This window comes from Mchenga conophoros, linkage group LG10 (assembly GCF_057382185.1).
Source record: "Mchenga conophoros isolate Kocher_MC1m ecotype Shallow Benthic linkage group LG10, M_conophoros_male_GT1.1, whole genome shotgun sequence".
Classification (NCBI taxonomy): Eukaryota; Metazoa; Chordata; class Actinopteri; order Cichliformes; family Cichlidae; genus Mchenga; species Mchenga conophoros.
This window is the reverse complement of record NC_140535.1, coordinates 16,943,631-16,956,161: the sequence shown is the minus strand read 5'-3', so window position 1 is coordinate 16,956,161 and position 12,531 is coordinate 16,943,631. Positions and strand designations below refer to the sequence as shown.

Here is a 12,531-nt window from a genome sequence, read left to right as displayed (position 1 = left end):
GAAATTCTCAGTTTTGCGCTTTATTGTTTCAGATATCCATGCTAATCATGCACAATGTCTACAGTAATTACATACGCTAGGTGACTGACACTGGTTTCATGTATGGCAATGAGCAAGCGTGAATACTTCTTTGATGTGGCATTGTGTATTATTAATTCATAACCATTTCCAGTCCTCCAGCTGTTTGAATATGCAAAATATATATAGATGTGTATATCAAACCATAACTCAGATATATGATTTATATTTCAATGTGGCTACTTTGCATAAGACTGTTATATGGCCATTGATTTGGGTTGTTTGACAACAAAAACTAAATGTCACTTCTTAACTGCACTGAATGTCGACATTACTGTCTACACCATGGCAGACATGATGCATTTCAAACCAAGTTTCAAGTATTACAGGTCACAGACACACAACTATCCCAGTGATCAAGTTAAGATAAACACAAAATAAGCACTGAAGTAAAGCAGCTGCTCAGTCCCAGATAAGGCATCTCTACTGAAAATACATTTTAACGCAATACAGAAAGTGAATGTCACTGAATTGTTGAAGAAGTGTTCATGATCTCAGATGTAAGGGGGGGGGGGGTCAGCAGTAAACAGTATCTTTGAAGCTACAGGCCAGATCATTTGCAAGTCGCTCAGCAAAGATTCCTGTCCCTGCGCCCTTCAGTCCTTCAGTCCAGTTCAGTATCCAGACATAGAGGGAAATTTCTGTTTCACAGATAAGTTAGCACTGGGTCCAACACAGCAAGGCACTCCTACCGATATCTTTTTAAATAACAAGAAGTTTAAGGCTGCCTTGCTTTCTTGATTTCTGTATATTTGTAGAAGACTGGTTCTGCTCTGCAACATACTGGTACTTTCTTTGCATTGGTGACATGACTTGTTTTTAGTTTGCTGCAACATTCAAGTTTACTTGGAATTTTTTAAGGTCATTTCCCTCCTCATTTGCATGCAGTTAGAAAGATTTGAAAAGGGAATAAAGGGAAAATATCAAGATTATAGTTTGCTGGGACAGAAAGTAAATAATACATAGTTGGAGTAGTCTGCCTGGATTTTAGTTTGTTACATAAATCCAATATCAATACACACACCAGTAACATTGCTAGCATTAAAAATAAACCTGTCATGAACATTAAATAGTCTTGCCTTCCCAGCAACACTTTGAATATCGTTTAAAGGCTTAGGAGGGTGTTTGGAAAGGCTACAGTCATCAGTGCTCTGAGCAGGCTTTAATACAACATGAAAATGAACTGGGAGCCAGTAAGGAATCTGTGCAGGGCAAGCTCTTCTCTAGCTAATGTATTTAAGTAATAGTATGTTTTTGAAATTTTTCTAGTATTCAAATCCCTGATATTTTTTTCCTCCATCGGGTCACACATCTACTGACTGTCTGTCATATGTGGATACTTGTCCTCAGAACAAGTACTGCAGATTCACAACAGCTGTAATACAGTCATTTGCTATGTTATTACTAAATAGGAGATGTTTTGTTTATATTGAAGGTCATATTGTACATTTTTAGGTCAATCTCTATGGCTCTATTCCCATTATTTTAATGACACAAGAGCACATATCCAAAATGTGACATCCTTGTGAGCGTATGTGTGCTTGTGTGTGAGAGACAGAGATGGAGAGGACAGAGACAAGGCAAGCAAGAGAGGAAGAGAAAGGAATTAATCGGCTACTTGATGCTTAGTTTATTCGAGGACGGAGGTGCCATCCCAATGAGCTTTGAGTCTGAGACGGGACTGACGACACCCTCAATGAGGTTCTTGTTGCAGTCACCGATGCTGCTTTCAGAGGACAGTTTAGCATAGGTGATGCTCCCTGTCAGGTCCATCAGCTCTTCGAGGGCCCGGGTGTTACTCATGCCGCTGCTCTGGATTTCATTGACAGGTGAGAACTCTGGGATCGAAATGAGTTCTTCCTTTGAGGCCGGGCTGAAATATGACAATGTGAGAAATCATATATATTACATATTTACACAGCCCCCCCCCCCCCCCCCCCCCCACGCTCACATTTTAGTAATAAAGTGTTACCTAATGACTCACCTGACCTCCATTGACTGCACCTCATTGCAAGACCCTGTGTGCTTCACATCGAGTGGCTCCAGCTTGATGACTGGTGGTGATAGGTTTCCCATTGGAAGGGGTTTTACGGGAGGTCTACCAACCCCAAGCTGGGACCCTCCTTTATCCTTTCCCCCAGCTTTGTCAGCTGATGGCACATCCACGCTCTGCTCTTTGCTTGCTTCAGCTGTTGGAGCACTCCTCTTCAAGGCACTTCCTCCAACCTTTCCTCCACTATTCATCATAACACCCTCTCCCCTCAGCTTTGTGGGGTCTTTCATGATTTGGTCTGTGACATTAACACTTGCTCTGTGCTGCTGGTTTACATTCATTTCCATCTCTCCCCTCTCTTGCTGGAGTACACAGGCTTTGGCTACTTTAAGGTGGCTGCTAATCTCTTCCCTGGTTTGTCTTGTCTCAGATTTCTTGTCAGGAACACTGTGCGTCACGAGATGAGTGTTGTTTTTTACTTGCTTATGATTGTCCATCTGTGCTGCTGCTGTGACTGTGTCTGTCTTACTGAGAGCAGTGTCCTTTATTTTGACCTGAACTATGACCTGCTCTTTAACCTGAAAGTCAACCTTTTTGGTTGCTGGCTCTTTAACGTGAGCATTGCTTTGAATAGTCTTTATATTACCTGTGAAGAATTAAAAGATTTATCTTTTACAGTGGGCTTTCCTTTGTGTCGACTGTCCAGTTCAACATTAACATTTAATTTAAGTTTTAACAAAAGATATCACAGATGTCATTACCCACAGCATCGGCTTAGCAGGTAAAAAAAACAAAAGGACAGCTCAAATAAAGCATAAGCTCAGATTGTGCAGAGCAGCCCGCTAGAGACAGAGCTGAATAAATCTTCCAAGGGCATTTTCAAGAGCGGCTAATTTTACAGTCAGCTCCCTTGGCACTTCACTGAAAGGTGCCCTTTCAGCACCAGGAAGGAAGTCCGTGTCTCCTCATACGCCACCAAACGTTGCAGAAACACCATGAAAGATTTTAAATGCTTAGAAATGTGGCTTCATCAGCTGAGGGTCACACTCATTCTTCTGAATAATCAAAGCCAAAGCACCAGAACAAGCCAAATCATAAAAATGTAGATGCTGTGGCACATGCTCAAAATTAGCTACTGCAAATTCATTCAAGCTAAATCAGTGGTTCTCAAAGTGGGGTCCGGGGGAATATCCATAGCCATCGGGGTGACATTCAGGGTGCAACAAACCCTTCTCACTGCTGCATAGCTTGGTTGAGTTGGCTGACATGCTGAGTTTGGTTTTCTTGAGAGCTGAAACGGGATGGCCAGTATGCACTACGTCTCGTCAGATGTAAATGAAGTCAGACAGGAAGACAATTTTGTATTTGGATCCTAGTCACATTAAGGGTATGCTGAAAATATACAACTGTTTTGCACCTAAACCAACTGAAATGCGTTGGTGTTTAATACCAGGACACAGGCGTGGAAACACACAGTTGCAATGACACTCTGAATGGGACTGTTAGAAGCTTGTGGCTTATTGGTGCTGGGACTACGAGGGGACCCTTAGAAAATGTGCTCCCTTGTAAGGAGCAGCTGCCCTGGCACCCAAAAGTTTGAGAACCCTTGAATTAAATCATAAACCTTGCATGCCCTGATTGCTTCTTTATAGCAGAGCACAGTAAGCAGGACCAGCAAGCAAAACTTAGCAGATCAGCAGGGGGGGACTGAATAACACACTAACCTGGTGGCGAGACGCGCTTTGTCTCCACCTGTTCCTCCATCTGATTCAGCGCAGAACAGAGACGATCAAGTAAACATTTAAGGCAATCAGGACACTCAACCAAAGTATCACCAATGATAGAATTTAATAAAGATAACAACATGAGAAAGTTGTAATAAATTAAAGTCAAAAGAAAAAAATATCAAACAGTCAGCGGGTGCTTAAAGGCAGCAGGTCTACTGTATGAGGACAGAAGCTGTCTCTTACAGTACCTTCGACTCAGCTTCACCCTTCCTAGTTCTCTTCATAATCTCCTCAATTCTCTGGAAAAGAATATCAATATTCAATCACTCTGGGAACTTTCCAGATATTCAAACAGATATTTCAAGAGAAGAAATGCAATCTGAATACAGCAGTTGACTTGTCTGTGTCTACAGTAACCTTTTTTCTTTGTTGCCGCTCCTCTTCCTCTTGCTGTGTCTGCAGTTCTCTGTCTTGCCGTTGACGCTCCACATCCTCTTGAGCCAGGACTTTGGCTTTTTCTCTCTGTTGAGAGCAAGAAGATCCATACATAGCCAAAGACTGCAATGATTTATACAGTAATCCAAAATTTTTAAAGACAAGAAAGCTACAAAAATCTAAATGCAGAATAATTAGCAATAATAACAGACCAGCACTTTATAAAGACCACTGACCTCTCTGTCCATCTGGGCCTGTAGCTCCTTCTCCTGCTGTTCCTTCTTCCGTTTTTCTTCTTCTTGTTTCAAATGAGCGTCTGCCTCACGCCTTCCTCTCTCTTTCACTTGCTGATTCACTGGCTCCTGCCGTTGCTGCTCCTGTGCAAGTTGCTTCCGTTCCTCTGGTAACCTGATCCACATGCATATGAATTTGTCATCAACATGTTTTACGTGTATTCCAGACCTTATTTAAGGTCATTCCAGATCAATCAACTCACCTTCCTTCTTCTTCTTGCTGCTCCCGTTTTTTCTCCTCCAGTTCTTTCTGAGCCCGAGCCTGGCGCCTACGCTCAGCCAGCAACCTGCTAGCCTCCTCTGCATTTGATGTGCCAGCAGCCACCTTGCCTGTGCATGGTGCTGCTTCTATCACATAAACAAACATGGAGTAAGACTCTTCCATATGTAGTAAAACTGAATGTAAAGGGGGGAAAAAAGGAACTTATAGAATCCACCTTTTTTCTTGTCTCCATCCAGAAAATTGCTCTGTGTCATCATCTCTAAGGGATCTCCTTTGGAAGTCAGCTGGTTTCCTCTTTCAGGCGACTGACATTTTTCAATAGTGTCTCCTTTGAGGTACTTATCGGAGGATTTGGTTTTAGCGATTTCACTACTGGCCATATTCTTCTGAGCTGGTGGAGATGAAATTAAGCTGTTGATGTCAGCGCTCTTTTTCACTGCAGTGTCAGCTTTGGTGCGCTCGCCCTTTTTTCCCACCTTGTCATTTTCTGCTTTTCTATTATTACTCGGGTTGGGGCGCTGTCTTGTCGGTGAGTAATGGTACTGATGTGCATTGCTAGGAGACTGGGCGCGAATCCTAGGCACACAGAAGGAGATGTCCAGCTTAAGAATATAGTTTTATAACAAACTGAACAAAGTACTGCTCATGCTCAGAGATACATTTGCCCACCTTTTACCAACAGTTTAGCTTACTTGGAAGGGGTGGGAGGGGAAGCCAAATGTTTGGTGAAACTGGCAGGAGATTCAGATCTTCTCACAGGGGACCCACAACCTGGGGATGCAGTTCTTCTCTCTCTGCGCAGCCGCTCTTTCTGTAAGAAGTGTTAGCTTCATTTAAATCATAGCCTGTATCCACTAATGTCTCGTTCTTAAAGATGTTGTCCAAGGTCTAACCTTTGGGGTGTTGGGAGTGGACTGAGAGCCTCCCTGAAGTCCAGCTCTGTTGTGATCTACACGGTTCACCGAGGTGTGGAAAGGTGATCTGTGAGGGCTGCAGGGTGCTGCATGATGACAGAATAAGGTATTAACACTTTCATTTTAGCAATTAACCCATGCACTACAGTGCACTACAGTGCAGCATGATGCAACCACACATGTGGCAATACAGTGGCTGTGAAAAACAGTGCAGAAACCCACTCCCAACATTTGGTTTGTGACTGCAAATGAAAACAGACAGATTTTGTGCAAACTCAAATTACAAAAGCAAAGGCCCTAAACACTGACCACCTTGCAACACCCACGTCATATTTTTTTTTTGCCATCTTTGCACCTTGTCATCAAGCTGAACAGTCTCTAAGGAGTGCAGTCATCTCAGTGTGGCTGTATCTGTGTCTATTTTTGTGCACATATTTTTATTCTAGGTCACTTACGATTAATCTCTGAAACCGCCTGCTCCAGGGACCCAAAGGCAGCACCACTTAGCTGCTCTTACTCTGAAAACCTAATTTCAGGTTATCACAATAAAACACCCCGACCCATCTACAAACTCTGAAACACCCTCCAGCATTTCAGACCCAGAATCCAGAGTTTAACTACAGAATTTAAATACTAATCCAGAAGTTGTTTTCTGGATTACAGGAATGTCCCTGCCACAGTGAAACACAGCAAAAAAAAATCATATACAAAGGCTTGATGATGATGAATTTATGGAGGAAACAAGTTTAAACTAACAAGATTCAGTCTGTGAAAAAGCTGACACTGTGCACTTTTATTTTCCTCTTTCTCCTGCATGGTGGTCTACTCGCAGATGTGCTGCAGAGTTGGCAAAGAAAAGCAAACTGAAATACTTCTGCGTGCTTTTATGTGAAAATTACGTTACATCAGATTAAGACAAGTATTTTAGGATAAAAGTTTAGAAACATGACAGCAAAACCTCTTTTTCTGATAACATCTTTGTCTTGATTTCAATCCCTGAAGGCATAGTACTGTGTTCACAGTGCTGTGCCTCTATGCTGTCTTTGCAAATAACTCAAATGTAAAAGCCACTGCAAAAACATACACAACGAGGCCTGCAAAACATACAAAAGCAAAGAAGCTATAAAACTGAGCAAAAGAGTAACTTAACAGGCGTGCGTTACAGAAAGAAAAAGTTGCCGGACACAAAGCACACGGTAACTCTTGGATGAATAGGTGGGGTAATGGATTTGGGAGGCAAGGGGGGCTAAACTTTACCAGATTCGCTGACAGCAGGAATGGGGGAGGCAATGCCATGGGAAAAGGCGGAGGCAGCAGAGAGAGGGAGTGGGGCATTCTCACAGTCACCTATAGGCAGCGGGCGGAGCAGAGCAAACAGAGCATTTGTGAACAGTTTATCTGAGCAATTCCTCATCCAGTTGTAGAGACCAGCAGGGATGCTGTGAAGCCATGTAACAGAAACATTTTTTTCTTTAATTTAAAGCTTCAATTTGTAGTTTTTGCATATTTTTGAGTGTATAAACATGGAGTTAGTGTATCAACTACTTTGCTTCATTCATTTGCAGACGTTTGAACAGACAGTTCTCTCCAAAATCAAACTGACATGTTTTTATTCTGGCCCATATTATCCATTGTCTTCCCTTGTGTAGTGCCAAAAGACACACACATAAAAGTGAGGTGTGTCTTTCCAGAAATCATGTTCCTGATACTCAGTAGAAATCCACAAACTTTGTTGCATGCAATTTATTTTCTGTCTATCAACCCACACCTGCCTACTGTATAGAAGGGTGTGTGTATCTACCTATGACGACAGACTTGCGTCAGTGTGACAGGATGCAAACATTAGCCCCCTCAGCTGAGCTCTAATATCAGCTATACTGTATGCATGCTTCTTTTGGTTGGCAGGTGTAGTTTAGTAGAAAGAAAATAGTTCCTACATGAAACAAGGTTTGGATTTTTTCCTGGAAAGAGACAAAGTTGCATACGAATGAGGATGGGGGGACATTTGTCACTACCGAGCAGAGGAACTGTCCTTCAAAAAGATGCTGATTAGCGATACACCCGTGCTGTGTAATTCCACCATGTCTTTGCAGAAAAACAGGAAAACATCTCTGTTCACGCGCATTTCAGAAGCAAGGCTGTCAGCCATGATCAACCCTCTTTAACACACACATAGTGTTTGTCTGTGTTATGTTATCTAACAGAAATACAGCAAAATGTAGCTGCAGTGTCTTTTCAGTATTCTGCTATTTCAGACCATCCCACAATATGCTTCCATGCTTCTTTGTTCTCAGGAAAAAAAAACCCAGACTCTTCTTACCTGCTCCTTGATGGTAGCCTCTGCTGCAGCGTTTTGTCCTCTGCTCCAGCTGGAGGCTGCGCTCCAGAGAGCGTTTCATCAGGGCCTCGAGACGCTCCTGAATGCAGCACAGCAGAGGTGACTTTTACACAAACATTACAACTTCACCATACTCACCGATCACAAACACACAACAACAAAATGCTGACCCGCTCCTCCTCGAGCTGCTGCCTCCTCTTTTCCTCCACTGCAGCTCTGCGGAGATCCTCTTTCTGCCTCTGCTCCTCCAGCCGCCTCCAGCGTTCCTCCACTGTGCGTTCATACTGCAGCCGAGCTCTGCGCTCCTTCTCCCTGATTAGCTGTTCCCGGGCCGCTGAGAGAGACAGAGTGTCTTTTTGCTCTTTGCTTGTTCATGCATCACACATACCATGACTTTTCTTCTCTTTAGTAAATTGGTTTGGTTCAATTTAATTTGGTTAAGTTGAGTTTGTGTCTCTATCCACGCCTAAGATGAAATCATGAAGTGAGAAAACCCGGTCATCATGAGGTCACCGCTGGCGCTGCGGGATTATCTGCGAGTAGGAGACCTACTTTTGCGGACTTTTCTACCTTAAACTCTCTAAAGTGACACAGCACATCGTATCAAAAACCCAGTGAACTCAAAGTGCATCCTCTAGCCCTTCTATAACCAATTAGACTGCAGAAGAAGGGGGGAAAAAAACGAGTGACTGAAACTGGAAAGGAACAAAAAGCCAGAGGCCAATAGAAAACAAAACAAAAACCAGGACATCACCTACCCAGGCTTCTCTCCCTCTCCTCTCGCCGCTCCTTGGCTAAACGCATCCTGTCGTCTGTCCTCAAGTAACCCTCCAGAACTGAAAGAGGAAAGATATTAGAGAGCAAAAACAGGGCAGTGGCAATAAAAGAGAAAAATAAAACAAAAACAAAAGTTGAAACTTACTTGGTTTACCTCCATGGTTGCTGCTGACATTAGCAGGTAGGTGGGAAGGGGAAGCGTGCCCATTCATGTGTAGCTTCTTCTCTGTGTTAGATGGGGCTGGTTGGAGGGATGGAGGGAAAGGACACTCAGCTTTGCATAAAGTGGGGTGACATCAGTGCACTGCTACTTTCTCATCAGCAGAGGGAAACATTCATTCAGCTTGATTAGGGGCTTCTGTGTGGCAAAATGCTCAGTCAAGAAGTGCCAATACAAGCAAGACGGGAGGAAACTATCCTCCATGTGGGAGTCAGTCCACATATGCTGACTGTCGCTTTTTGTTATTGTTGTTGAGCGTTCACAAGCCGCTCCTCCATTCACCGATAACAGCAAGGCCCTCAAGCACGCTGCCCTAATATTCGCAGGCTTGCAGTCTATAAGCAATTGTGCAAAAGTCCAAATGATTGGAGAGTAAGTGAATTTAATCCAGATTAAACAGATTAATGGAAGGAAAAGTGTGATTTATGTGACAGAAGCCAGAAAGGATTACTCACTGTTTTTTCCAGTCCGGGCTGGAGAGCTGTGACTGTTTGTTGGAGATTTCTTGTCAGGAAGTAGAGTGATGGATGGCGGTGCCATCTTTTCACCTAAAGCACAAAACAAAGCAACACTTGGTGTGTTCATCTAAACGATACGGTCATTTTACTACATCAATGTCACAAAATCACTGTGTGAACGGAAAAGCTTGCCTGTGTACTTATATTGGTAAATACACTGGAGTGAACAGGATTTATGAAGAGGTTTTCTATCTATCTATCTATCTATCTATCTATCTATCTATCTATCTATCTATCTATCTATCTATATCGATCGATCGATAGATAGATGATAGATAGATCCATTTGGTCCATGAAAGTATGTTTATGGAACTGTGATGTCATATTTGTGACATATTTCTGCTGCTCTCTTGGCCAGATTTATCTTGAAAAACATATTTTTTTATTCTCACTAACACTTTCCACCCAAATAAACAAAGGAAATGTAACAGTCACTTTACCAAAAACTGATTGGAGCTTCTAACATGTGACAGTGATATTCCTTTTTCGTTCAAAGTAACTTCATGAGACATATGTTTGGGATATTTTTCACACATTATAGGCCAAAAACTCATTTATAACACTTTAAATTCCCACATTCTATTTTTGCACAACACTTGTGCACAGCAAAATAAACCACAGTCACATGATGTGTTCTCATTTTAAGTCTTTTCCCTTAATAAATAGATTGACACCCATAAATTACAGTAATAAGTCAGAATATAAACCCTTTTGGATTTTAAGATTTAGAACAAACACATTTTCTAAATGCTCAAGAGTCAAAACAAACACATTAAGAAAGAGTACTTTATTGAGCCCCGTGGGGAAATTCCTCTCTGCATTTAAACCATTCACTCAGTGAAGCAGTGGGCAGCCATTGGGCGCCCGGGGAGCAGTGTGTGGGGATGGTACCTTGCTCAGGGGTACCTCAGGGTAGCTGTTCAGGGGAATCGAACCCCCGACCTTCCGATCATGGGGCCACCACTCTACCTAGCTATCCCTGCCCCTTGATTAATGATCAAATATTATACTGTGAGATGACTATTGTCCTGAAATGAATCCTGAAATAAGTCAGTAGCACATCATCAGTGTAAAGCCCAGCCATGAAAATTTTTAATTCCACAGATTCACTCAATCGATCTGTGCGTCGCTGGCTGAACTGTCCTCACACAGCCAGTCGCTTCACTTCATCAAGTGAATTACTTCCTTTCCAGTCAGGGCTTTTATTGCCTGCTGAAATCTGGCAGACAACACAGACTCCTTTTTCTGCATGATCTGACTGACATCAGACACGAGAGCTAAACGTTAATGCTCAGCTGACTTCATTAAACATATTCCTGTGCTCACTCATCGATTTGTAACATTTCCATGATGACATGAGCTCTTTTATAGGTCACAGGTAAGTCTACCTCTGAGTAAGGTGGTTGCAATTATTGACTGTAGCTTTTATGGCTTTGAGGGTAATAAAGACCAGGTTGTCTCTGTTTTATAGAGGAGCCTGTCAGATTACTCTTAAACATTAAAAATAAATTTGTGTGTATCTATCTATCTATATGTGTGTGTGTGTGGGTGGAAGCTGAAGAGCTCATGGAGATGAAGTTGCTTTAAAAGCATTTAGAGGTGTAAATATTCAGTCCTTTTCTCTTTCTCCTGTATGAAGCAGTGACACGGGCAAATCTTTCGTCATGATAGTTAATTTGATTATTGTGCATCAGGGATATTTCTCCTCTTTCACGGTGTACAGGGTGGAAGCTAAACAAAGTGAAAGCTTATTATTCAGCTTATTGCTATTTTTATTGCACAAAGTCTGAACAGAAATGACTTCTTGTAAAATCACCCACGGGCCTCTCTTGTACCTCCACCCATTTGGACCTTTTTTGAGCGTCGTCACAGCAAACAAAACAAAAATAATGGTAATAATAATAAAGAGCAACATGGGCTCAGCATGGGAGCCCCTATCAAAGCCCTAGCATTGATATCTACCCCCACACAGCTCACACAACGACAGAAACACACAAAGAAACAACGCATTTCTCTTGCTCGCGTTTACTCTGGATTAGTGATTTAGCTTTTTTTTTTTTCAATGAAAGTGAGGTCGGGCATGCACTTTACAGACATTACCGCCATCCCCACAGTGGCTATTAAGTGAGAGAGAGAAAAAAGACGCTGGAGCTGGATCATCACCGCACAGCGTCAGGCAGATAAAGCAGCAGCGCTAATATGAGTTGCGTCATGGATGAGTCTGCTTTAAATCCACGACGAGGAGTGTAAACAAACCCCACATACACCAGGCTTACCTGTGACTGCGCCGGATAAGGCGACTGTTTTCGCCATGGTAGCTATTACAGTCAGAACAGCCTACACCCAAATGTCATCCAAAGCGGGCTACAGTGATGCAGCACGGCGATCCGTTTCCCTCCAGCAGCAGTGATAATCGCAGCCACGGCGGACCAACACGAACACACAGCATTCAGCGAGGTGCACTGAAGGTCGCTATGCGGCTGTGGTGAAACGTGGATGGAGGAGAGAGAAATGCTGCTGGGCATGAAGCGGCAATGATAAAGCGTATACAACCCCGTGTGCTCGCCAAACCACAGAGTGCGTCTGCACGGCGTGAGCGCGCACTCATACACGGGCCGTCACACATTACCGGCAGATGGAGATTTCCACTCAGTGCAAACAGCAGGCGGGCCCAGAGTGAGCACACTTTGACGCAGCGACAGATTGCGGGGAGACTATGTGTAAGCAATGTGTTGTTGTTGTTGTTAATTGTAATAGCCTCGTTTCAGCAAAGATCATTTATATTAAGCTAAAACTGCGTGTCACACAACTCAAGAAAAGGCTCGTTATTGTGACAGTGATGTTTATACAGAAGTTTGTTTTGTACGAAAGACATGCAGGACACAATATCATCAATCTGATAAATACAGTGGCCGAAAACAGGTGGGTATGCAGTAGAGGTGGGAATGACCAGACACACAATACGTCACTCATGCTACAACTTTAATTTATATTATTTTTCAGCATTATGCAATA

The 12,531-nt window shown here is 42.8% G+C and overlaps 1 protein-coding gene across 4 annotated transcripts; it reads right to left on the bottom strand.

Moving 5' to 3' along the window:
• map7d2a (MAP7 domain containing 2a) lies at positions 1-12,154 on the bottom strand. 4 transcript variants are annotated; one of them, XM_085288912.1, is made up of 17 exons: positions 11,793-12,154; positions 9,454-9,546; positions 8,924-9,019; positions 8,760-8,837; positions 8,172-8,335; positions 7,984-8,080; positions 6,921-7,010; positions 5,643-5,749; positions 5,442-5,560; positions 4,964-5,325; positions 4,730-4,871; positions 4,470-4,641; positions 4,216-4,320; positions 4,047-4,097; positions 3,796-3,835; positions 2,063-2,717; positions 1-1,951 (listed from the first exon to the last, which is right to left on the bottom strand). In XM_085288912.1, exons 1-17 carry the CDS (start codon positions 11,827-11,829, stop codon positions 1,693-1,695), a joined length of 2,667 nt encoding a protein of 888 aa, XP_085145038.1. In that variant the 5' UTR covers positions 11,830-12,154; the 3' UTR covers positions 1-1,692. The 4 variants fall into 4 exon arrangements, with proteins under 4 accessions (XP_085145038.1, XP_085145040.1, XP_085145037.1 ...); XM_085288914.1 differs by having other exon boundaries at positions 4,730-4,874; positions 8,933-9,019; positions 11,793-12,153; XM_085288911.1 differs by having other exon boundaries at positions 4,730-4,874; positions 11,793-12,152.
• Between the last annotated feature and the right edge of the window lie 377 nt (positions 12,155-12,531).